At 44.8% G+C, this 27144-nt stretch overlaps 1 protein-coding gene across 1 annotated transcript; it reads right to left on the reverse strand.

The window, feature by feature from the left end:
• Positions 1-1779: 1779 nt before the first annotated feature.
• On the reverse strand, positions 1780-25415 carry dhx38 (DEAH (Asp-Glu-Ala-His) box polypeptide 38). The gene is made up of 27 exons (XM_030377041.1): positions 25140-25415; positions 24568-24896; positions 23931-24136; positions 23606-23758; positions 23138-23306; positions 22234-22352; positions 22076-22152; positions 21830-21985; positions 20724-20885; positions 19923-20030; positions 19503-19630; positions 19220-19357; positions 18363-18549; positions 17124-17309; positions 15028-15168; positions 14558-14668; positions 12255-12371; positions 11716-11823; positions 11258-11370; positions 9682-9890; positions 8040-8194; positions 7112-7267; positions 5654-5788; positions 5251-5376; positions 5037-5132; positions 4769-4893; positions 1780-2847 (listed from the first exon to the last, which is right to left on the reverse strand). The coding sequence occupies exons 2-27, from the start codon at positions 24891-24893 to the stop codon at positions 2766-2768; spliced, it is 3789 nt and encodes a 1262-aa protein (XP_030232901.1). The 5' UTR covers positions 24894-24896; positions 25140-25415; the 3' UTR covers positions 1780-2765.
• Between the last annotated feature and the right edge of the window lie 1729 nt (positions 25416-27144).

The following is a 27144-nucleotide window of genomic DNA, read 5'->3' on the forward strand; positions in this document are numbered from 1 at the left end:
TTGGGTCCCAGAAGGCTGTTCATTATCAGATGGCAGCGAGGCAACAAAAAAAAAAAAAAAAGGAAAAGGAAAAAAACAAAAGGAGGGACGGGGGAGAGCATTGTCCCATGCAGCACCATTACGGGACAGGAGTTCATTAAAAGAGCAGTTGATGCCGCTGTTTCTCTCATCAATCTCACTCGCGCTCTTATTACGTTTGTAATGACAGCGGCACGCTCGGTCCAGGACACAATGTGATGGGCTAGGAGAGAGACGACGACGCCCCCCCCTCCCCCCCCCAACCCCACTGTCCCATGAAAATAAATCTTACTAAGGTCAACAACGAGACGAGCGGCCTATGTCCATGATAACAAATGGCACAGTGTCAACAACATGCCGTCAGACATCATCTGCCTCCAACAAGTCTCAGAGAGGCGCCGAACACTGGCCAGCGGGGATATGAAGGCTACTGGTATGAAAAGGCATTAGCTTCTGCAGGGGTGTGGTCTCATAACGGGGCTCAACTGTGTTCGGTGTGCACTCCATCTCCCCATAATCCTATGGGCTTGTGTCTTCAACGCCTTGAAGTCCCTTTTAATTTCCTCCATCATTACAGGGACCTTCTCTGGAAAGCCGTGGTAAAGGTGACTCCCTCGCTCTTGTCACTCACACGGGCTATTTCAAAATGTCAGCTCAACAGCAGAGATTTGCCTCATTAAAGTGGCCGGGTCCATTATATGGGACCCCCTCTCCCCGCCTGACACTCTCGATCAAGACGACTATGGTGGATTGAAGGGTTTCAGCCAAGGACCCCCCGTCGTCTTCATCATCATCCCTATCCCTGAGAGGCTGTTAAGACACAGCCACACTGACCATCAAGAAAGGATTATTTTCAAGGAACAACGTCTCCATGTACACAGCTCCGAGCTGTGGGCATTTAAGTTGCGTATTACTGCCAACCCGGCTTTTGTTCTCGCATCCTCCAACTCAATGAGAAACCCCGGAACACCAGTGTGTGCGACATGAACCAAGCTTTAATTCCACACTCTTATCACCTTGAGGATTTACATATGGCTTTCAGTACAGCAGAGCCTATACGCTCGCACATAACTTTTCTGCAGCCGTAAAGCACCATCAACATGTTCCCAGATGAGGTCGATGACGAGAACGGTGGGCTCATTCACAACGCAGACATGTTGCATTCGAACGCATTCGTCTCTTCAGTACATAGCTAGCTCGCTGTCTCGCACAATACTCCAAAGGGGACAACAATAACAACCAACACCACTGCAGAGGTTATTTATTGAACCGAAGATTGCGTCGTGTTGATTCCGGCCATTTCGCCTTCAACGCAGTACATGATCGATTACCTGGAAACTTTTATGCTCGGCCTGCAAGCGAAGGGAAGGTGGAGAACGTTGGTAAAAGCGGACAAGATGGTGAAGGACACTGCTTCGTCGGACACGGCGGGTTATCCATCAGAAGTCTAATTAAAAAGTGTCAATTCATCTTTGGGTGATCCGTCCCCAGCTTAATATTGTCGAGCTGTAGCAAGTAATTGAATTATAGGCGTGTGGCCGAGTGTAAAAACCTGATACCTGTCAAGAAGAGCTAAATTAATTATAGCTCAACTCACGCCTATAATGAACTGCCCTCAGAAGCACATCTTAGTTGGGCTTCATTTCTCCCTCAAAGTCAAAGTGTTAACACAGCCCTGAGCAATGGCCTTTCATAAACATTATACCGTGTCTACATACATGCGTTAACACCAACAAGGACAAGAACTTCAATACCAAATGAAACACTAGCAAAAATAGTGTTTATTACTTTAAAAAGAAGTTGCAATACAAATCATATTGAATTGACTGACCACTACTGTAAGACACATAAGCACAGAACATGGCAACCCCCCCTACACCCTCCCAAAAAATAACATGTCCAGCGCATAGATGGCGATAATGAAAAACACTAACTTTTTGATGGTCTACAATAGGCACCCATACCGTACCAACACAAACTTGCCAATTGTCATTAAATAAAAATAAGATTCATTCACAAATGAACAGTGAAGAGAACACTGATGAGGCAGCTTACATTACCAACACAAAAGTATTTAAATTGAAAAATTACAAGTTTAATCCAACATGTATTGATCAAGGTGGGTGTTACAATGCTGAGGCAAGGTTAATAGAGAGACCGAGAAAGATCAATTTTGTATGCTTTTGTGTTTGTATAGGGGTTGGGGGGTTGTCTTACAATAACTATTCTGAAGACACTCATGCTCCGAGTACGGTTTGAATAGTGCTTCAGTTGGTTGAGGAGCACTTCATAATGACACACACACACACACATGCTGTTCAGCCCACAACACACAACACAGTAGAGTGGGGTCGGCCCAATGATGCAGTATGGGAGATTGATCTCTTGAGTGTGAGAGGAAAGCTGCAGAAGTAGCCACAAGACCAGCAATCACAGGGACACAAAGACGCAAATTACAACAATGAAATTGGATCATTTGCAAAATGGTCATTGCAAGGTACTCTAAGATATTGAATTGTGGATAAAAACATAATTCTTCTTTTAATCCTTTATAAGCAATCAGAGCTGTTAAAAAAAAAAATTGCATTGTATTCTGTCACTGACATGGCTGACGGTTGATGCATTTTGATGGAGCTCAACGGCAGGTAGACCCGGGGAACCTTATACAAGTTCTCCCTCTAGTGGCCTCTAATGGAACTGCAGTGGTGTCCGTAATGAAGCGAGGTGTGCCTGTCGCTTTTTTCCCTTTACAGACCGAAGCGCGCCGGCGTGCGTCTGGGCGTCATGGGTGCCTCTTCTTTTCGTCCTGGGGTGAGGATTTTCACCGACCTGTGGTGTGCAACGATACAATGTCAGCATAGGCCTGTCAGCGATGGCAATGGAGGACTGCCTGCTTCACTGGATATTATACGTTCCCATTGAGAAACCAAGCAGCTCGTACAACTCCCCTTACAGATGAGGCCAGCAGAAGCTCTAGCTTAAAGGCCACAATATATTTAATAGTATATGGAAAATAGTGGATTTGCGACCCAAGCGCTGCATTGGGTTTCTATTCTATAGCTTCTATTGCTGCAATGTGTGAAGGGCGATTGGTCAACAATACCACAGAAATGATGACGTTAGTATCTGGGATCCATAAACATTTAGGGTTCTGTGAAATCAGTGTCCTACTCTTGGTTTCATTGAATATGAACCAGTTCCAAGCAAGCTGGCTAACGTTGCGAAACGGTATGACTGCAAGGCGAGCGACCACCAGACCGAAGGAAACTGAACAGCGCCGTCGCTAAACCAACAACTCACACATCACTGATGCCGATTTGGGTCAATTTTGCGGCATGTTTATGGAGGGGGCCTCAAGAGGCGGAGAGAATGAGGCTTCAGGTGGGGGGGTTGGGGGGGTTTAGCAGTCGGCTGGAGGGGAAATTAAAAAGGGCCTGTTGGTTGGGGTCTCCGCTGCAGATTGGTGGCTGGTGGGATCCGTAGCCCGACGCCGGTGACAGTACAATCTATCATCTTTAATTACAGCAACGCCACGACACCCCAGCATCTTTCGCACCCACAAGTAGCAATTACAGCCAATCCATCTGCCCCCTCCCCCCCCCAACCCCACCAACGCCACCACCACCCCTTCCTTCCCCCGACGTCACGTAGAAACCTTCCTTTGGTACTCCTTTCTGGGAACGTTTGTTCTTTCAAGACAAGAAAGCCAATTATTTTATAATATGGATGGATGGTTGAATAGAATGAAAGAGGGGGGACCCAGGATTTCTCGGTTTGCCGTCGTGTCTGGTGGGCAGCTCTAGAAGGACTCGGGCTTTATTAAGTCTTAAAAAATGTGGACACTGGGGGGCGCACCGGCATGAACAATAACATTAACAACAACCCCTCCTTTACTTATCCCGGGCTTTGTTGATGTGCAATCTTGTAGCCTGATCCGCTGTACGCTGATGTCAGGGAACCAAACAAGTGGCTACGGGGTGGTCACCACAGTGTGGTGGTCACCACAGTGTGGTGGTCACCCCCCGCCCATACCCAACCCTCCATCTCCTCCCCCCATGATGTGTCTATTCTCTGACATATCGGTCACACAAACACGGAGGGAGATAAATCGACTGATTAATTAAAAAATAATTGTGCTTTTTACAACCTTATTTCTCTTTCTGTGAGGCTTAAGGATGGGGTGTGAAATTATGATTTTTTTTTTTAACCAGGGTTGTAATTTGAAAATGAACGCCGCCTTGGCCGGCCGCGCCGCGGTGCCGCGGTTTAAATTGCTGCAGTAATGGAGGTCAGCCAGGAGTCAATATTATTTCTTTTTGTCTCGTCTGAAGGGATCAGAGGTGAGAAAAGCTCATCATGCAGAGTGAGAGAGGAGCAGTAGAGAGAGAGAGAGAGGAGAAGGCCGGGAGAAGAGCGAGGGACAGAGAGAGAGAGAGAGAGAGAGAGAGAGAGCGTGAGAGTGAGCAGAAGAGCGAGTGAGCAAGAGCTAAAGCGTGAGCGAGAGAAGGGCGGTGTGGAGGGGTTAAGGACATGCAGCCAGGTAAATTGAACAGTCTTAAATGCAAACAAAGTGGCAGGCCGTTTTCCAAAATGGCTTTTATGGCGCGATATTCGTCCTAGTGCATCCAGTGTATTATGTGGTTATCCGATACCGTGACGTCCATTGCATTCGGTCTTTCATTCCGTTTCCCTACGTTAGTCCTGTTAAGGCCCTTTGTAACCTCTGGTTGTACGAATAAAGCTACGTTACCGAACGCTGCCGGTGTTGGTGCTCTTCTTCTCCTGCTCCTCCCGGCGCGAGCGGAGCTGCTCCTCAGCCATCGACATCTCCTCCTCCATGATGGTGATCTCCTCCTTGGCCCGCCGACGGTTCTCCTGCAAGTCCACAGAGAGGGGGAGGAGGAGGACGAGGAGGAGGAGAGCAAATATTACGATTTGGATGTTTTCCTGTTTGGATCGATCTACCAACTTCCACAGCGTGTGAGGAGCAGCTCGTTTGGCGTTCTTCTGCTTCTTACCCCACGGCTCTTCCCGGCGTGTTTGATGCTGTAGAACATGGGCCCCAGCTCCGCCAGCCACTCCCCGTCCACCGCGGTCACACACTGCATGTACTCCTACGGGGGGGGGGGGGGGGGACCGTGCAAATCATGTTTAGAGGACAGCCACAGAAACCTGCACACATGAAATAGGTTTGCTGTTGTTTCGAGGGGCTGGTAAGCGGTCTTGCGTTACCTTGGTGGTCATGACCAGCTCGTGGTAGGTGATGTAGTCTGGTGTGTAGCCCATCCCAAACAGAGAGCTGGTGGGGTGGAGGTGGCACGGCATGCCGGTCCTCACGTTGACATACTCTCCGATACCCTAACCAAAACAGCAAACCGTTGGTTAAATACACATCGACTAGCCAATTGGCTCAAGCTAGTGTAGGGCAACCATGAAAGTGTATTGTTCATGCATGTTTTTAAGGTTAGAGTCAAGCCAGCATGGTTCTCAGGGCTAATTTACAAACCTGGATACATCTCTCCAGAGACTCTGGAGAGATGTTTGTTTGGTTTTGTGAGCCCGGGCTTTAAATGGAGAACCCGGGCAACGATTTAAAACCCGGACTTGCTGCCAATGATCCAGACATATCCAGTACCTTGAGCTTGGCCGCCTGATGGAAGTAGGCAGCGCAGATGCACTTCCTGATGATGTCCCAGTCGGAGCCGCAGGACATGAGGTTCATCTTCTGCTGCACCATGATGTCCTTCAGCTGAGAGCGTACCTCACGCACCTAATACAGGTAACAAGGAACGATAAGTATTCTTTAATACTTAGAGAACAACACCAAGCCTTAGATCTCAGGGATGATTGGTTCCACAGTGATGGGACGCAAAATCCAATAGATTGGGTTTAAATCATGTGATTTGGTGCTTCTTCTTGACCAAAATTTCAGAATAACCAAGCGACCAGTTGTTGTAATACTGTAATATTGTGAGAGAGCACCGAGGTGGCGATTTGGAATATGCGTCACATAGTTAGAAGCCTTCTAATAAGTGGAGTTTGAAAAGTGAGAAGCAGGCTTTAAAAGCCCCCATCAAACAGTAAATTGCATATTTTTTGCAATCATGGTTTTATCCAATATCTGCCTTGTTATACTTCAGCCAAACAAGATGGATGTTGTGATGGCGTATGATGTATGCAGACTCAAGGCACTTATAGCCTAAATACTTTGAAGGGAGCAGGAAGGAATTATGCAGATAAACAAAAGGAGTTAATATACTGTATATGACCATATCACACCTGTTCTAGAGTCTCTACATTGTCTTCCCGTTTGTTTTAGGATTGATTTTAAGATTTTGTGGATTACTTTTAAGGCTTTACATGACATGGCCCCAGCTTATATCTCAGAGCTTTTAGTCCCCTATATGCCATCTCTAGTCTGAGGTCCTCAGGCAGTAGACTGCTGTTCCTTCCAGTGTCCAGGATCCAGACTAAAGGGGACAGAGCTTTCTCCATACGGGCACAGAAGCTCTGGAACGACTTGCCTGAGGAAATTAGGTTGACTGAGTCACTGGACATCTTTAAATCTCTCCTCAAAAACCCCTTTTATCTGAGAGCTTTTCCAGATTTCATTTGAGCCTGCCTTTGTTTTTATTCCCGTCTGTCATCCTTTTGTTTTCATATGGCTCATTATTGTCTGTATATCACGTATGCATTTTATGCTTTGTTCTAATTGTGCTTTTATTTGTTCAGCACTTTGTAAATGTGTTTTGAAAGGTGCTATATAAAATAAATTGTATTATTATTAATACAATTTATTGAAAGATAAGATTTGAGGATGGCACTCGAAAAAGTTGTACACAAATCTAGCACGCCAGTGACCGATACCAGGCAGTACCTTTACAAAAACAACAACCTGGTTTGCAACAGAGCAAAACTCCCTTACGCTCCACGGTTGTTTGACCTATAGGTCATTCAATGGTATTTCCATTGAATCTGGCGTAGGCTTTTGGAGGCTTAATTGGTGCTTCGGCCCCCCCCCTTTAACACGGTTAGTAGGATTAGGTGAGAACGCAAGGTGAGCAGCAAAGGACGCGGTATGCGGTAGGCTGACCTTGCGCATTGCCTTGGTGTGGATGAAGTGATCGTTGCACCAGACGCTGGAGTAGTTGTTGTTCTTCCACTGCGTGTACACGTTGAGGTAGGTGAGGTGATCGCTCTCGGGCACCGCAAACTTCTCCCTGACCTGGTCGCTCTCCTCCTCGCGACCCTGCAGGGAGAGGGCGGGAACACGTGGGGGGGGGGGTTAGAGTTCAGGTACCACGACCCTCCGTCGAGCTCTGATCAATTCTGTATTGATCACTCGTCCAAGGAGCCTCCTGGATGCCGGAAAAAGGTCACTTCTTTCCTGACGTACCGTTTGTGACATCCTCTCTCTCTGCTCAGATAAAAAGGGTACTCTCAAGGGCAGTGGTGCACAACCAGTTTGCTTTGAGGCTGGACTAGTTGTGCCGTGACATTTTGTGGGATTGAATGCATAATCCTGACATGGCTTACTCATAATAGGTAAATATTTGATGCGTATAGCAATTGCCTGTTGAAATTGTTATGAACCTGTAGTTATTTGAAATGCTGCTGTTTGAAATAATTGAGAGAAATGCTAAGAACCTAGTATATAATCCTGGATATAATGTGTGGGACATTTTTCATAATCATGCCCTACAATTATAAAAAAGGAGTGTGCTTTCAATTTACAGTTGGCCCCATGGCGTTGCTTTGCCAAAAAAGGGGTTGGTAACAACTGCTCTAGCAAGCAATCGACACTGTTTACGAGGTAAATAGACAAAGTTACATATTTACATGTCGTTTAAATTTTGGTCTGTTTGCCAGCCAACAAAGTCTGTGGCCTTGGCTTATTTATTTTTTCCCCACCTTAAAGTACAGTCAAAGCCATCACGTCGAGTTCATGCAGTATTAAAACGATTTCAATTTGACTCGTGTGATATGACAAGCTCATATCAGACCCCCCTGTTCAGCAGTACCTTGGGTCTGTAGAAAATGGCGGGCACCGACAGCATGGAGACGATGATGAGGATGTCTGCACTGCAGCCCATGTCGCAGGACACGATCAGCATCTTGGACAGCGCCGGGTCCAGGGGAAACTCCACCATCAGACGACCCGTCGGAGTCAGGCCACCTGGGGACAACAGCGTTGCAGCGTCAAAACACACAACTCCCCACAAAGGCGCTCTCGCACACACGATTTTCATATTAAAAATAATCTTGTCTGATTATTTTGCCATTAAGAAGATGCTCTTATCTGAAGCCACATGCCATGCAGTGACACTTATTTACATTTGTTTTCATTAAAGCTGGGTTAGAACATTGTCATACGTTTCAATATTTGTATATATAACAATGAAAAAATCAAATGCCCATGTAAAAAAAAGTAACCCCACACATCTGTGGCAGGCCTGTAATAAGCCAGTACAACAATTTCATCCCGTTTGTCAACCTGTGCAAAATTTCGCCTGCATTCATTGCGCATGACCAGTCTCCCAGATGGCAGACCTGTCGCTAAAGGGGCCGACACAACGACCAGACTCAAACCAACGGCCAACCACCTTTATCCTACCACTCCATTGCCTCTCCTCTGACAGAAAAAGTTGCATTGAAACACACCGCAAAGACTGCCAACTACCCAGTTGCGTGTGGGTTCTACGCTTGCTTGAGATGCAGGCGCTAGTCTCGTGGTGCTAGTTTGACCCTCCCACGCACAGTGCTGATTCTGTGCTAGCAGCACGCAACCAGCGATTCAGCGTAATCAGCATCAGTGTGCTAGCGAATCAGAGACAGTGTGCTAGCAGCACACAACCAATCAACAGTATCCGATGGCTCAAATCTTCACTGGCCATCTCTCTCAGACTTTGCATAAATCAGACCAGACACCATCCACGCGGTTCCAAAAACCTCCAACACAGCTGAACACACCGAAAAGATTTGTTCCCGAGTCTCCCCAAACGTTTCAGATGGCCCACGGTGGGGCTAGTGTGTAGCAGCCTTAAAGCTAGCAAGCTAGTCACGTGTTTTGGGGGAGTGGCTTTGGAGGGAGGGCTGAAGGATAGAGTGGGATATCTTGGGTTGGATTCTTTCAAAATCCAGGTTACTCACTTCTTGCTCAATAGATGCCTGCTGCCATTGTGTAGAATCTGCTGTAAGCATTAGCAGGATAGTATGGAAAGAGAGTAAACTGCTGGCACTTATGCATATCTTAAATCGAGGAAAAGGGGGTGGTGAGACATGGCTACAAAATAAACGTCCATTGAAATGGTGAGAAGTAGGCTTAATAGGCTTAAGGGAGGAAAGAGGAGTAGAGAGAGGAAGAGCCGACAGTTGGGCTCAGGTGGGCATATCAGAGATAATCTGCTGTTAACACACCAGCCGGGGAATCATCAGAACTACCCCCCCCATCATAGTAGCCCCCCAAAATCCCCCGGAATCTGGCAAGGATGAGCCAGATGAGTTCCCCCGGCAGCAAAATCAAAATTATGATCCGTGTTCACCAGGCAATTACTTCACTGGCTCCAGCATGACTTAAACTCTTGTTTGCATGATTTGTGCCATGAATTTCCTACAGGGAAACATTCTTTGAAGGCATTGGTACCATCATTAACATCCGCCCACCTGTGTTGTCCAGGGCGCCCAGGATCCACAGCTGGTACATGGAGTTCAGCATGTTGTCCTCTGGGGGTGGGTCCATGAAGTGGAAGAGCAGCAGGTCCTGCACGCCCAGGGACTTGAGCAGCAGCACCACGTTGGCCAGGTTGGTCCTCTGGATCTCAGGTATGGTGGTGGTCAGCATCTCGTTCTTATAGGCGCTCTGCGTGTACAGCCTGTGCAGGAAGAGCGAGACAGACGTTCATTACTGGATACATTCTGGACAGGTGGGGGATTTGTTGGATGGAAACATACTTGTGAGTGTTGCCCGCAATTCTGATTGAACTATAATACATGATGAGATGCCTGAAGTTTTTGTGGAAAGTGGATTAGCTGGGGTTTCATTTGCCATCATGAAATTATAGATCAACTTAGTGGGACTAATACACACCTTGCCTGGATTTGGAAGGTAAACTTTGTGTGCACACTCTAAACAGCACTAGAAAACACAGTGCTTCTTTTAGCAAGCCTCAAACCCTCTTGAGAATCCTCGACAGTTTACTTTAATATCTTAAACAGGCTTTGTTGTAGTAATTTAAATTGTGGGCTTATTAAATATGATGTATATTATATGAAACCGGAGAGTTTGTGTGGGCCACAGCTTTAGAAATAAATTCTTCAAGCAGAGAATATTTCACATTTAGCTAAACCAAACAGCATGGCACAGAATTTATAGCTGGAGGGCAAGTGAATTGGGGGGAAGATTAAAACAGATTGTTTATGCATGGCTGGATATGCAAGTGCATAGCCACGCTAGATCATTTGCAAGGCAAAAGGTGCGTTTGCATACGTCAATATCCGTCTTTACAAGAGTTACAGCAAAGGAGGAAGAGAGCCATGCATATCCTCTTGACAGCAGGGGCTTTTTGGGCAAATTCTTCCCGTGGTAAACAAAGTTAAACTGCATGAAATCCTGGGGAGATTAGGACTCTGGGGGCCTCCTCGCGGACTGTCTTGAAAGCATGACTGTCGCGCATCAGAGGTTCAAAACATCAGAAGAAAAGGCTGTGCTCCATTTGTCAAAGGTTGGAAACACCACAACACTATTGGCCACAAACCTAACACATAATACACATATGACTTATGATTAGATTTCCTGCATTGGATGTCGAAGAGCTATGAACTGGGACTGTTCAATACACTCTGCAGGAATCCTGGAAGAGAAATGCGAGACTGTAATTGCTGTCCAGTTCCACATCCGTGCCCATCCAGGTGATCTGACTGTCGTTAATCAAAATGTAGAACCTCATAAAATAAGAGATCCTTTCAACATAAATCATTGGGTGAACATTACCCTCAACCTCAACTAGCATTAAAAACCATTATGAATTAAATCCTCCCACTAAAGCTTGTAATTTCAACGTGATAATGTTATGTAATTTCACCTACTCTGAAACCTTCAACAAAAACATTTTTGTTCAACGTTGATTCACGGTGCATAATTTGATGCTACTCCCTTTGAAAATGTCATGAAAAGGACCAAACAGTAATCAAGCATGTTTCAGGTGCATGTGGGATGTACCACCCACCCAGCAACACCCACCTATAGCACTGCCCGGGCCCGGTCCTGCCAGCACGACCCGAACGCTGGTTAGCGTTAGCCTGGCTAATGGGGTACACCTGCAGGGCATCCATTCCAATGCGTGGGTTGAACACCTGGGAAATGTGACACAATGAGTCAGACTCAACAACACAGGAAAAGCACAGCACTGAATCTAACCGATAACACTGAACAGCTCTTCTGACTTACGGAATCTAAACACCGAAGTGCTACTGATATTAATGTTTGTGGCGGTGGCGTGCTAACACTATACGCTCTTCAGCAGAATAGCCAAAACAAAAAGTCTTTCTGACAGAGGACATGGGCAACGTATGCTCAAGTGAAGCCAGGAGAGACGGTTATCATGGTATAAATCACACAGTCATAGTCTTTTAAGACTTAAAGGCGGATGCTAGGTTGAAGCCATTAACAGTATGAAGACAAAATAAATGGAGCATTACCTTGAGTTTACAGTAGCCTGCGTCCACCACGAACATGATGCCATCCACGGTCAGCGAGGTCTCAGCAATGTTGGTGGCAACGATGCACTTTCTCACCCCATCCGGAGCCTGTAGGCAAGGACACAAATAATGCTCTTGGTGTGGGTCGGGATAGGTTAGTGAAGATTCACTGCATGCGATAATGTTTACCGGTCGTTTAAAACAATTGAACATACACTGGAAACTTGATTCACCTAAAAACTGATTTACAAATAATGGTCCATAAGGTATGGTTTCCATACTGTAGCATAAACTATCAATAATTGGGTTAATTAACTGATGAGTTTTTCAAATTTCTACTACTCTCAACACACACACACACACACACACACACACACACACACACACACACACACACACACACACACACACACACACACACACACACACACACACACACACACACACACACACACACACACACACACACACTTTTTTTTATGCACGTTATTAAAATACAGTTGATTGGTCAAAAGCATGAGGGTGTGGCAATAAGGCACCTTCTGGAAGATCTTGGCTTGGAGGTCTGAGGGCAGCTGGGAATAGATGGGCAGCACGGCCAGGGCAGGAGCACTGTCCAGGGCCTCCAGACGCTCCAGGATCTGGTCCGACGTCACCTGCATGAACATGGACACACGCAGTCCACCACTGATCAACCACCGCTCTACTTTAGAGCATGCGTATAATCTATTACAACAGGTGGCTTAAATCCAGCGATCTGATTGGTTCCTAACTGTCGTATAATGAGCATATACATAACTGCTATGACGCCCAATCATTTTGTGGAAGTTTGCATATCACTACGCGCCTGGAAGTAAAAACGGTTATTTTGTTGTTTTTTGTCGATCATGTTGTTTGCATGTTGAATGATGGAGAGGGTGTAAATGTTGTTACTCCGGGAGTGAGCAAGACGATGGAGAGACTAACGAAAGCTTAGGCACACGTGAGTGAACTGCTCCATCGGATAAATTGCCGGCGAACCGCTCTAGCCGAGCCTTCTCTCGGAGGGACGCTTAAGTGTGTTGAATAGCGACCGTCATGCATTTTGAAGGCAGCCTGAAGGGGGTCGCCGGCCCTCCGCTGCACGTCGGGCCGAACAACGCCCCTTAACAGTGGTATAATGAGCACATACCACAGCCTGTCGTGAGCTATTGCTTAAATGACTAGGATCCACACGCTAAGCTTGGTGGTGTTGAATGCATTTAACAGAACCTTAATCTGAATTTCACAGCTTGCGGCGATCGTGCCTTTAAAAATTGCTTTTAGGTATTTATCGCTCCGGGGCGGCTCCCTTGTAAACAAACCTCCAATTCAGTTTAGGGAAGTCAAGTTCTGGTTGATCGATATGCACTTGCTCAACCCAATTCTCATTGGTCGGACAATTGTTGGTGATCCTTTGTACGGAAAAAAGCGCTTCTTAATCCATTATATTATATTGGGAGGGAGAAATGCAGACTAATGAATTTAAATTCAGAGTGATGTGCAAGCATGTGTTATTTATTAATAAAAATAATGTTTAGGGCTCTGTACTTTCCATTTTAATAATCATACGGTTTAATAACCTATAAGCCTTAAAAAACAGAAGGTCAAAACAGCCCCGTTTTCACAACTCTGAACTCACCCAACTTAAGGTAGACTGCTAGTTGTAAATTACTGAACATTTATTTTCTCCAAACTAATGAAAATATGTCAGAGGTCGTCGGTGTGGCGGCACTTTATTAAAAAAGGAAGCCAAAAAGTATGCCGGCATATCATCTGAAAACGTTAGGCTTTTTTTATCATGCCTGCGATGCTCCATCAACTTTTTTTTTGTTTAACGCTCGATAGGCTTGAATGTGAACCTATCAGAACTGGCACCTTAGCACGAAATCCATTGGGACCCATTATATTAAACACAGAGCAAAACCTCAAATTGAATCTTCCCACGCGTGTTGTACATCTACTACGCAACACGGCAATCCGTGGCTCGTCTGGTGTGCGACCCGCTCTACATGATCGAAGCTCTGCCGTAACCGAGTTGGACTCAGACCAAGAGTGGATCTGAAACCCACTGACTTTCTATAAACAGCACTCAAGTGATGTTTATGTTAGCAGGTAGAGTGCACTGTGGCTTAATTATGAGATAACGTGAATATATATTTTTTGGTCGAATTTAATTTGGCCAAGACTTTCTTTGGTTGACTCCAGCCCTAGTTTCAATGAGCAGAGGATAGGTGTGTCGCATAAACACTGAATAAGCAGGTACTCAGCAAATATTTACCAAATCAGAGTTTCGGTATATATTTGAAGTCTGAATTTAGATATAGCCTTTGAATCTCTTTCGTTTCATATTTCTTTTTACTAATCAAGGTGTTGGAGGCAGGAATCAGATAGTGGCAAGCACAAACTCAACCAGCAGAAGCAAACTGTAAAAATATGTGTTGGGTTTCAAAATCAACACCTTGTAGACTGGCCACTGTAGAAATGCACTTATTTAAATCCCCTTCCTAAAGCCTCAGCCAGGTTGTCCTCGGTAGAATATCTCTGACTAATCAGGAAACAAAGTGTACAGAAGAGCACAGAGCCAAAGAACCTGGCCGTATAGCCAGAAGTTGTGCTTTAACCGACAGGACTGCCGAATCAGAGATTAATCAGCAGATGACTGGCTGGTCACCATATCAGCCAATCCGAGGTTCTTTGTGTAATATGTTGCAACTGTATAGAGCAATCCCAAACCAATGCAATCCATGTACAAAAATGGTGTTGTGGTTCAGCCCTCCCTTAAGATCAGTGGCAGCAGAGTGGAAGCAGTGAGAGCGCTCACCTCAATGTCCTCCTGACCAGGCATGAAGATGAGGATGTCGCCCACCATCCCACTTAGGTGGACCTGCAGGGCTTGTTTCACCGCTGCCTCAACATAGTCCTCTTGAGGAGTCTGCACAAAAAAACAATACACAAAATATGATTAAAAAGAGAAATCACATGACTTGGAAACCAAGATTCAACGGGAACTCTGAACAGCTAGACGGGCCAAACCATCAGCACAGATCTATGCACATGGTCGTCTCTTTTAGAAAATATAAAGGAGAAATAGATATTTGTGGTACATCTTGCTCTGCATCGAGTTATGTTTACAGAAATTAGACTATTTTGAGGAAAGAAATTACAAAATAAAAATGTAACACTAAGATAGGATCTCGACTGGCATTACATTATTTATGCATTTAGGAATATATAACAGAACATCCATGATGGCTCCAATCGATGTGCTGAGGTTAAACAGACACAGCGTACCTTGCTGAACAGGACGTCCACTGGAAAGGTTCTACCCGGAATGTGGAAAATGGGAACGTTGCCGAAGAATGCTGCAAATTTATCGGAGTCCATGGTTGCAGAGGTGACGATGAGCTTCAAGTCTGACCGCCTCGCAACCACCTTTAGAAAGGATAGAACAGAGAGGAAAGCCCCTGAAGTATGAAACAGAGCTATGAAATAGCTCTCAGAGGAAAGACATATGTTTTATTTAGCATTTGACCCAACATTAGTAGCATTAAACCATCACTAGCTGCAGCTTTAGCAGCATTTGAACCATCACTAGGAGCATTTGACCATCACTAGCTGCAGCACTAGGAGCATTAAGGTACGGCCACACTGAACGCGTTACGCACCTTAGAGAGACATTTTTGCATAGAGAACCATTGGTTTGGGCGCATACTGTAGATGTGTTACACGCGCTAAAGCAGTGCGTTAGGCACGTTAGACGCACCTAAATAACACGCCCAACGCACCTACGCGCAGAGTTAAAAAAATCGAACTTTTTACACTCCTACGCGTGACACTTAGCCGCGATAGCCAATCAGCGTTGAGCTTGACCCGATGCCACTGGCAGAGAGACAGAGGACGCACAGAAGCAGAAAGAACATGGACGACCAAGTCATCGATTCAGTGTGTGCTGAAACGATGAGGAGGTGGTGAAACTCACCCAGCTGTGAGCGCCTACGGAGTTTAGATTCTCTGCCCAGGCCGATATTTCCCACCACTATCCTCGGGCCGGGTCGGGCCGGGCCTTTGATTGAGCGTTAGTTTTAAATCATTGCTTTATTGGCCTAATCTGAGAAGAAATAAACAGAAATATTATAGGCCTTTATTACACGGGTCTTCTCAATGCCGTGGAACGCTCCGTTCACTTTCATGGGTAGTAGCCCGACATCTTGTTAACCCCAGCGTCTTCGGTTGCTAAGCGAGGTCAACGTCTTTGGTGGACTATTACTCTGCTCATCAACACTACAAATGCTGGTAACGAATAAATTGTAAAAAAAAAAAAACATGTGAAGATATTATTTCGTTTTGGCAAGTAGCCGTGTAATAATTTATAGAACGTCGGGGCTTATTTTCGATAATGACCGACGTTCTATTCATTATCCCTTACATAAATATTTAGCAGAGTAGGCCTTGGTAACAAATGTGTACAAAGTTACACATGAATTAAAAAAAAATGTTGGGTTGAAATCGGGCTCGGGCTCATAATTACAGTTAATGAGTAGGGCCGGGCCGGGCTTAGACAGAACGTGCAAGGGCTCGGGCCGGGTCTTGCTTGATTTTCTGGGTCCGATCTAAGCTCTGTTATACACCCAAACACGGCGGCGTTTGGGTTTCCAACTCTCCTCGAACTCCCACAACAAATACAGCGCAGCGATGGTCTCAGCCATGTTTGTGGAGCAAAAGAAAAGTAGCGGGGGAGAATATGTTTTGGGCGGGCTCATCTAGCTGCGTAGGGGCGTTGAACCACTTTTGTGACACACAATGATCAAGCATCAGGTTAGGCAGGTTAGTTCAGTGTGGCCGTACCTTGAGGCCCATCACTAGTAGCATTGGCCCATCACTAGCTGCAGCACTGGGAGCATTAGACCATCACTAGCTGCAGCACTAGTAGCATTAGCCCATCACTAGCTGCAGCACTGGGAGCAGTAGCATTAGACCATCACTATGCAGCACTAGTAGCATTAGACCATCACTAGCTGCAGCACTAGTAGCATCAGACCATCACTAGCTGCAGCACTAGTAGCATCAGACCATCACTAGCTGCAGCACTGGGAGCAGTAGCATTAGACCATCACTAGCTGCAGCACTGTGAGTAGTGGGTGCCCGGGGACTCACTCCAGGTCTACTGCTGGTGCCTTGGTCAAGTGCACAGGCAGGAGTAGGAACCCAACATGTGCATCCTGCTGTATTCAAAGTTAACATTATACAAAATGCTAAAGGAAACCAAAAGAATGTGGGGCGGATTTCTGCATATTCCAAGTATGTATATATTTTCAATGTAACACTAACTAACAACTAAAATAACTATAAAAAAAAAGCACCAGAAGTGCTAGGCCCCAGGGTCTGACCTCGCGGAGCAGGCCAAAGAGCACGTCGGTGTTGAGGGAGCGCTCGTGGGCCTCGTCCATGATGACGGCGCTGTAGTGGTCCAGGTCCGACTCCCTCAGAGACTCCCTCAGCAGGATGCCGTCCGTCATGTACTTGATCACCGTCTTCTCGGACGTGCAGTCCTCGAAGCGGATCGCATAGCCCACCTGCAGGGCAAAGGGAGGAACACCTTCGGGGTTAGCCACGACGATTGAGCTGGTTTGGTTGAAAGGCCGAACGAGGAAAGTATGGTGTGTCAGTTCGCTTAGGTTTGAGTAGGACCAGCGCGGGTTCATTTCTGATAAGATGACATGAAATGTTTTATCCATACATAAATTAGACATTATGTCCCAGGGCTGTCTGCTTTATATAACATGATTTTCCCTTCCCATAAGCAGTCAATGCTATTTTAAATGTGTCCACTTGGTGTCAGTGTAACACTGAGAGTAACTAAAAATTATCTACCTAAAAGGACAATCATAACTGATTATAAATGTATCTTTTGTGGCTGTGCCTGCCACATATATATATATATATATATATATATATGTGCCTGCATATATAAACAATACCAGTAGCGCTATGGTCTAGGGATAAGGCCTTGTGTAAACTTCTTCAATTCAGTTGTTTTCGTCCACCAGCGCCGTAATGAGGTGAATTGATTCTGAAATTAAGCGGTATTGCATTTCCATTAATAACGTTGGTGGCGACAGCGCACTTGCGCTAAATGCTCTTCGGGAGAATCCATACAAGAAAGTAACTAACCATTGGTAATGGTAACAGATATTTAACTGAAGCAAAGAGACTTTTAAATAAATCTCTCACTTCGTCGCATAGCTTATATCTTACACAGACTCGTCATACACACAGACGATGTTGTATCAGGACATTCCTGTATTCCTTTAATATATATTTTAATAATATAGCACGTAAATCAGTCAACACCTAAAAACTGACACACTAATCCTTACAAATTCATCCATACTTAAAGTGCACTTTTGATATTGTGTGCAATCTTTCGATTAGTCGTTTCGTATATCTTGCTGATTGTATGCTTTTCTTGGGTTTTGAGTTTGATCAAATGAACATCTGCGAATGGCAGATGGATTTGACCATTTAGCAGGTAAAAAAAAAATATCATGGCCTCTTCCATTCCAGGCCCATTGGAAAACAGGGAACCCTATGTGATGTCTTATACTAGCACTAGTGCAAGGCCTCACCTCCGCTCCTAGGTTGCTGGATGTCTCCTCGCTGACTCTCTTGGCCACGCTCATGGCGGCCACCCTGCGAGGCTGGGTGCAGCCTACCATACCGTAGCTGGTGTAGCCGTCCTCGTGCAGATACTGGGTCAGTTGCGTGGTCTTGCCACTCCCCGTCTCCCCAACCACGATCACAATGCTGTTGTCCCTGCAGAGTAAAAGCGAAAGTGAGTGAGTGGGTTGGACCCTGCACAAACGATGTGTGCGTGTCAATCAACAATCTTTTGTATTCCAGTCAGTATTATCCAATTCATCGTGTTTCATGTTATTTATCATTTTCTTTCAAAAAAAGAAATTAAAACAGGTTCATTCCAATAACAAAAAATGACTACAAAATCGCTGCAGAGTTGCGGCTAAGGTTCTTGCCAGTACCAACTATGCGGCCATGGGCATGCATCTAGTGGAACAACCACATTCTATAGTTAAATATCGACATGCCTGCAACCAGACTAGGTATCCAAATTATCTATCAATATGCCGTTGTGCCGTTCTGAGTTTTTATTATATCTCTGTACGTAGCAGGAGACAAATCATGAATTATAAGAAAAACTGGTAATGGCTTTGATCAGTTGTTCCTCCATGGTCGCTCTGAGATTAAGTCATTTGATGTGACATCCTGCCCCAGCGTCAAAGTGCATCACTGGATACAATGGGAAATCTGTAGCTGCTTTGGCACATTTGTTGGTGTGTGTTTAACTACCCGCCGGTGTGAACGTACCATCAGACATTTTACTACTACTTTTGTCATGTGGATATCATCAAAAATAACTCACAGCCATTTATCGATCCACCAACATGCAGCCGGTGTTAATCATTACCTGATGATATTTAGAAGTTGTTGTCTGCAAGCAAAGATGGGCAGGTACTGCCTTTGCTCCAACAGGGTCTTATTCTTGGCAAAATTACTGCTCGCCTCGCTTTTGTCTTTCATGTGATCTGCAAATTTCTGCTCGGTTCTGCGAAGACACAACATGGACGAAACACCAACAGCATTGAACAACATGACACGTGTAGACATTCATCCAAACAGCTGCAGTTGAAGAACTTTTTAGGACATAAAGAATGTAAGAAGTATGTACGAGAGTACAAGTTTTGGCTCACCTGTAGTCTACCTTGCCGTCCTCGCCTACTGGCTTGTCTGCTGGAGTCCCATCACTCTCCTCAGTCTTCTTGACGCCCATGATGTCTCCCAGCTTGGTTCCAGCCAGCTCCCAGTGCTTATGCTGCGCCTGGAGACCAAAACACACTTTTAGACCTTTTGCCTCCTTAGGAGTGTGAAAATATAAAGACCCAAAACCATCACATCAAAACCAATGCAGTGCATTTCAGCTTCAAATGTTCACAAGAAATGATGCGTTGCGGTGGGAATACTGAAAAATTTAACTGTATTGTCTCCACACTTTAAGACGCCTAATTTGTTGAAGTTGACATCTGCATCCTTTTTAAAGCTTATTTCCAATTATGTTAATAAAATAAAACAAATATGCCTGGTTACAGACTCTCTGATAGGATCTTTCTTGCCTTCTTGCGTTCCTTCTGCTCACGATGTTTACGGACGAGCTGGCTGCCCTTACGAGAGATGATGGCCATGTCAGATGTAGGGTCTTTAACAGGGATAACTGGTTCCGGCTGAAACACACAAGGATTACAATTACAATTACAGACGCATTTATCCAAAGCGACTTACATCGGTTAATACACAAATTGACACACTGACGGCAGAGTCAACCATGCAAGGCGACGGCCACCTCGTCAGGAGCAGTTGGGGTTAAGTGTCTTGCTCAGGGACACATCAACACTCAGCTAGGAGGAGCTGGGGATCGAACTAGCAACCTTTCGGTTACAAGACAACTGCTCTACCTCCTGAGCTAAGCCGACCACGAGCCTTCATTGTCAATGATCTACATTACAATCTTCGAAAACCGCACATTTCCATTACATTGCAGTGTTTTACTCCATCATTAACATTTTTATATTTAATATATACTACATTTCATAAGGGCATTCGGTTATGTTCATATAGTTTTGATCAAGATTCCTCTATGTAGATAGACTATAGTTCCTCCAGTACAATAAATTCACCTTTTTCCCCAATCCTGATTATTTAATTTATTGATGTTGCACATTGAATGCCAAATACGCATATAAAAACGTACCGACTGTACATTGTACATGAATTCAACCAAAAAAAAAGCCTATGTAGACACATATTTTGGATTCTGCTAGTTTACTTTTTCTTCATACGTTTTCCCATTCAGATTAATAAAGGCCTTCAAAAGTATTAATAAACGTGTTGGATTATAAACACAACAACAAGTGTACCTGCTTGGTGAACACTATTCTCCCATCCAAGAAGGGGGGGACCAGGTTGTGGACAAGCAAGTGAACTTTGGCGGCGTTGTCTTCCTCAAAGTCGTCATCCACCTCCAGCCTCTGTACCACCCCGCTGGTCAGCATTCGATTTGTCTCCCAGCGCTCGTTATCCTGACAGGGCAGACACACTGAGATTAGATTCTACTTTCAAATATCTAAGTACAATGAATTGGGATCTCTGCATTTACCCATCACAGGGAGAATAGTGGGGACATAGTCCAGGTCTACCCCTTGCAGGTATATCACCCCAATATAGAAACCGCTGCACTCCGAGGAACCGCACATGAGCAAACGCGCGTCCCAGTTTGGTTTGAACCAATGATCTTCTGGGTGTGATACTACAGTGCAAACCTTGTGCTGCCCCAAGGCATAATATGACACACAGGCACTCAGACAAATGCCCCAACTGCAGCACACTTCTCTGTACATTGATGACGAACAAACATTCAAACTACTAACCAGAGCAATCTATAAAACGAAAGTTTTTGTTTTCTAGCAGTTTTGGCTTCTTTTATAGGCATATTGGTAGGGCTACAATGTTCTTAATTACTTAGTAAGCACTGTAGGGATTTTATTTGACAGCAAAGCTATTAAAAAGGCGCAGTAGGTAAGATTGAGGATCTATTATTTTAGTGTAATTTGATAGAAAAGGTGTTCGCCATGATGAAAGCCATCCGATGGCCATTAGTGAAAGAAATTTACTGTGAGAATATCCATTTCTTAGTTGACTGCTCCTACTGTGTATAAGCCTTTTTTTTTTTTTGACCACTCCCAGCTAATTTCTGACCCATTAGTGCATCTTCCCCATGATTGGTTCAGGGAATCTCTTTGTTTACAACCCTCGCATCTTACCTACAGCCCCTCTGAATGATTCGGATTCACCGTAAACAAACCAATTGATCTAGTAAGCTTCACTCTGGGGGGCAATGAACACCACTTCCTTGCCGTTATAATTTGTTTTTGGGAGTAGACTAAGTATCCCTGCAATCACAGCTTTCAATTATACTCTGACGTCATAGGTGATCGGTGACAGCCCTGTACCCATTGGCAGTTACCTCATTGATCTGCCGTCGCTGGGCAGATATTCGCTTCTGCGTCTGCTTCTGGAGGATCTGCTCCCTCTTCTTCACATAATCTTCAGAGGTAGCCGTCAGAGGGTTGTGGAACTCGTCGTAGCCTTCGTCCATCATGTACCAGTCTCGGTCGGCTTGCTGCCAATACACGTTTTCAATAGTGAGATAATTATATGCATCATAGCTTAAATGGACCCAGAGGGGGAAATAGATTATTGACCCCCTTACCTTCTGGTCTTCCTCCCACTGTTCCTTTTCAGATTCATTGTCAAACATGATTCCTTCCTGTCCCTCTCCTTTTTTCCCTGAAACAAAGATAGAGAGGCTGTCAGACAGATTCAAACCTACAGGTGAACATAAATAACATTGGGTTTGTTGAATTATACCTTTTCCTTGAGACAGACGAGGTGTAGAGCCTAAATGCTTCCTATCGTTGGCCCACTCGTTATACTTGTAGGAGGGGGTTGGCAGTGGTGTGTCATCGGGGTAACGACCTCTGACCGATCTATGGAGAGAAAGCAGGATTCAGGGTATCTGCAGGTTTCAGCAAGTCAAATTTAAGACTTTTTAAGACCTTTTTAATGCCACCTTGAATGAAATTTAAGGCCTAAAACACACGATGGTGGGGGGGATCCCGCTGTATTATAACCCAAGCATAGCATGTGTCACCTACCCATTGTCGCAGACTAGCTAGCAAGCACGCAGATAATCGTTTATATATGCAGTTAGCAAGAAAGAAGCCTCTCTACATGTCCTTCCTGAAAAGTCCCACAAGAAAAAAGAATGCCCCGACAAATTTAAGACCTTGAGTTACAGTATTTAAGACCAGCATATGAAATTTGTAACGAATTCAAGACTTTCAAGGCCTTCAATTTAGAAACATGAATTTAAGACTTTTTAAGGATGCGCCGACACCCTGTTATGACATGACCATTATTTTCTTGTTTTGATAATGTAGCGTTTCAATCAGTCTACCCCGCCCGTATATATCGTTTAAATTTTTTTTTTTTCACATACATACATAAACTGTAATACTCGTATTGTGTTTAAAGACTTAAAATTTGGTGTAGCCTTTGCAGTTGTATTTTTTTTAAATCTAGAATTCCATTACTGTCCTGTAATCTCCACTGCGACAGCCACATTTTCATCTGGGATTAATAAAGTTTACTCGTATCTTATCGAAATGCAAAACACTGAAAAAAAAAAGACAAAATTGGTGGACAGAGATAAAGACGGTAACAGTAGATATGCTATCGCATATTTGGAGGAAACCGTCGGGTGGTGGGCTACCTGTCCCTGCGCTCGCTGTCCCTGACAGAGCGCTGGCTACGCTCCGAGCGGTCGGAACCTTCTCGGTTGGAGGGAGCGGGAGACGGAGATTCCCACTGGGAAGAGTGCTTTGAGCTGGAGTAACCGCTGTCGTCTTCCTCCCAGTTGGACCGGGATGGTGTGAAGGAATCTGAACGTGTAAAAGGGTAAAGCATGACGTTATTGCAGAAGATATTGGTTTTATCACACGCTGAATGTTCTAGAAAGTGGACACTTTAGGACGTTATGTTTACAGGCTACTCTTATCCCAGAGATGAGGTTTAGCGGACACATGCTACTGCATTAGGTCTGTCGAAAACCATCTGGACAGGAGCTTGGGATGCAGGAAGGCACAGACACAACTCAAAGACAACAGGTCTTTCCATTGCACCATGCCACCGTTACAATGCCATCCGGATAAAGAAATTAGCTCAGACAAAAATAAAGTACCTCTTGGACGTTGTTTGGGTGTGGGTGGCTCGTCCCTCTTACTCCCTCGGCTGAGACGGTCAGACCAGCCCTCTCTCTGGGAGCGTTCGCTCCTCTCTCCACGTTCTGAGCGGCCACTGCTGCTCCCATGGTTCTGGCTACGCTCCCGCTCGTCTGAAATAGGGAAATACCATTCACAATTTACCTTTTAATTAATAAAAGTACTCAAAGTAGTCAATTAGAGACATTTACCATCCACGACCATCTTTCTACTGCTGATCAACATTAAAACATGAAAAAAAAATAACACAGATGTACAAATAGTTGCAACGAGGGGGTCTATCACCTCGTTCATTCCGTCTGTCCAGGTGTTTGTCTTTGCCCCTCTCTCGTTCAGGTTCTTGATCACTGTTTTTGTCCTCTTTGGAGGAAGCATGGACTCCATGTTCACGTCTCTCTTTCTCCCTCTGCAGGTGTTTCTGGCGGAACTCTTCACTCACACCACCAGGGTTGGATGGTGTTTCAGAGCCGGTCACGCGATACTTGCGAATGCTGATGGAATAAGACATTGACAATTTGTTTATAATCTTTAGGTCCTTTGCATGAAAAGTGATTGTTTTTTATTTAAACTGTGAAGATCAGACGAAATGTTTAGCCAAATATGGACTTGTTGTGGACTTTAACACGAGCAGTAAAAAGTATGTTACATTCTAATTGGGCTGCTTCTAACCCAGAATGTAGGGCAAAATGCACGTTCTTCTACCTCACTGGTATCATCAATCTAAATATGGCATTGGCCATAAAGTACCATTCATAACTGTTCATTATTACACCTGTAACCGCAGATGTACGGAGTATATGTTTGAGCAGCACCATCATATCTTGGATATTAAGCCATGGCAATATTGATAATTTACTATTACAAGTAAATAATGTGGAAAAGGTGCGTTAAACGGTATTGGGATTTGAGTGTAGCCTCCTACCCCTCTTTCTTTATACCAGTGTCCTTGTTATCTTCTTCATCGTCAGATCCGGAATCACTTTTCCCTTCTTCCCAGTCTGTGTAGGAGGTAACCTTGGATTTTTTATTCGTCCTGTCATCACCGGCTGAATCGACTGACTCCTTGCCCTCGCGCTCTTTTCTCTTCTGAGCTGCTAGAAGATCCAGGCCCAGGAGAGAGGTGCGTGGAGTGGGGGCCCGGAAAACATGAGGCTCGGCTGCCGCACTCTTCTTCTTTATGATCAGTCCGCCAACTTGAGCCGTTACATCACTGCCTTCAAGCCTGTGCATCGACACATCATCATCCATAATCTGAGGAAAAATAAATAATGCCGTGTGTTAATAATGGATTCATACTATTTTAGCCTCATCTATTTTGGTGCATCTGAATCTTGTTTTTGGAGCCTGCGTGGAAGGCGAAAATGAGTTGCACTGTTAAATATAACCATACTAGCTCTACAGAACTGGCCGTATATTTGGTATTTTCTACGTTGACGAAACATAATGGAGGTATTTAAAGCCTAATAACATGTGATACGATGAACATTTTCATACCTCTATCGGTTAGCTAACTCCGGATAGCAGGACCGATGAGCAGGCGGCTGTTGTGATTAGCGCCTGTTAGCGGTCCACGCAGTTGCATAAACGACCGGATCCCAATTCCGACAGCTGGTCACCAATATATTACAAAATAAATCCAATAAAATGTGAGCATAAGATTAAATCAGTATATTACATCAGAAAATGGGTAGCACAGAGCACGTATATGTTTACATCCACGACGGCTGCCATTGCAATCCCAGAATTCAACGACTTTGCGCTTCTTCTCTACTCTGAGGTTTTCAGTTGTACCATATAAGCGCACTACCGCCCCCTATCGGGATGTGCCCATTGAACTTCGGACGTCTTCTAGATTCATACGTTCAATAGAAAAAACAATAATTTCTGAATCCAAATCGAATATACTAAACATAGTTCCAGTGGTCAGAGTTGCCATTATTAGTATACATATGACTTGATCAATTCTTGCTCAATATCCAATGAGATTAATTATACTTTACTTACAGAGTACTTTTTTGTGTTTGCAGATAATTTAATCTGAAATTATGCGTATAAAAAAAACGACACGCACACACGCACACACACGCACACACACACACACACACACACACACACACACACACACACACACACACACACACACACACACACACACACACACACACACACACACACACACACACACACACACACACACACACTTGTTTGAAGCCAGCCTTTAAAGTAAGAAGTGTCTCCAGTAAATCGAGGGTCATGACTTTGACATATTAATATATACATATTATTAAAGGTTGTATAGGTGATTTGCTTTTTTGGCCATTTTTGCAAAATTACTTGAAATCCTTATCATAACCCGCTTACAGCCACTGAGTTAGAAGTACTGACATGAAAATTAAACAAGTCAATCATCTGTGGAACGGGCAGGGCTCGAAAAACTCCAGCCAATCATTTCCATTGCCACCGAGTTGCATTGGACAGTAAGTACGTCAATCAAACGGTCGTACTGCACTCCCCCTCCCCCGCGCCCCGCGCGCGACCCCTTCGTGCAGTACTCGTGACCCAGAGCTCGTGACCCAGAGCAAGCTCCTGTTTGTTGTTATCCTGCGGTAGCTACTGGAACTAGTTAATCCACATTTGGACCTAGCAGTAGAAGACAATTTCCATGGCAGACAAGACGCCACCATCCCCACCACCACCATCCCCACCACCACCACCACCACCACCACCACCAGCAAAGAGAAGGAAAACTCTTTTTCAGAGAGTAATTGATAATAAAAACGCTGAAAGAGAAAAACTGAAATCAAGAATAATCCTAGGCGCTGCTTTCGAACGTTGGCGGCAACTGAAGGACGAGAAGGGTCTAAAAACCGATGCTTGTGTGGCGGTTGACCTAGTTTCAAAGTTTATACCGTTTATACTCGGTAATACCGGTGTGGAGACGAGTGTATTACTCGGTGTGAAAATGTCCACACCGCGGCAACCCTAGTGAAAACCAGGACTTCCAATACAATTATATGAAACAAACATACATTTTCTAAAAATAGTAATGATTTATGTGACCGTTTAATGTTTATAACATCTGGTCCAACCATAGCAGCGAGAACGTATTCTCAGCAGGGGGTGCTGGGAAAAAAAAAAACTCAGCCTGCACTAGACTCGCAACTCGTTACATTGATAAAAAAAAGATGTATAGCAGCGCAGCTCAATTACACCAGTGCATGCGCGGACAGTTGAAAATCGATCGTTCACATCCAGCTGCTCAAAGAACAAGTTTAGCGCACCACCGCTACCCTCACACTTTTTCATATAACCTTTTTTCAGCACTAGGTCATATGAGCATTAAATAAATGCTGCGTCTCAAAATGCCTTGGACAGCAGCGAGGATGACTCGCTTTGCCACGGGCCGAAACAGTTCGGAGCGACCACAGCCAGAGCGAACACAGCGGGGCAGAGGAGTGTCAGGAATAGTCTTTGGTGTACACATCAGTACGGCCTATTT

Source organism: Gadus morhua, chromosome 14, assembly GCF_902167405.1.
Source record: "Gadus morhua chromosome 14, gadMor3.0, whole genome shotgun sequence".
In the NCBI taxonomy this organism is placed as follows: domain Eukaryota; kingdom Metazoa; phylum Chordata; class Actinopteri; order Gadiformes; family Gadidae; genus Gadus; species Gadus morhua.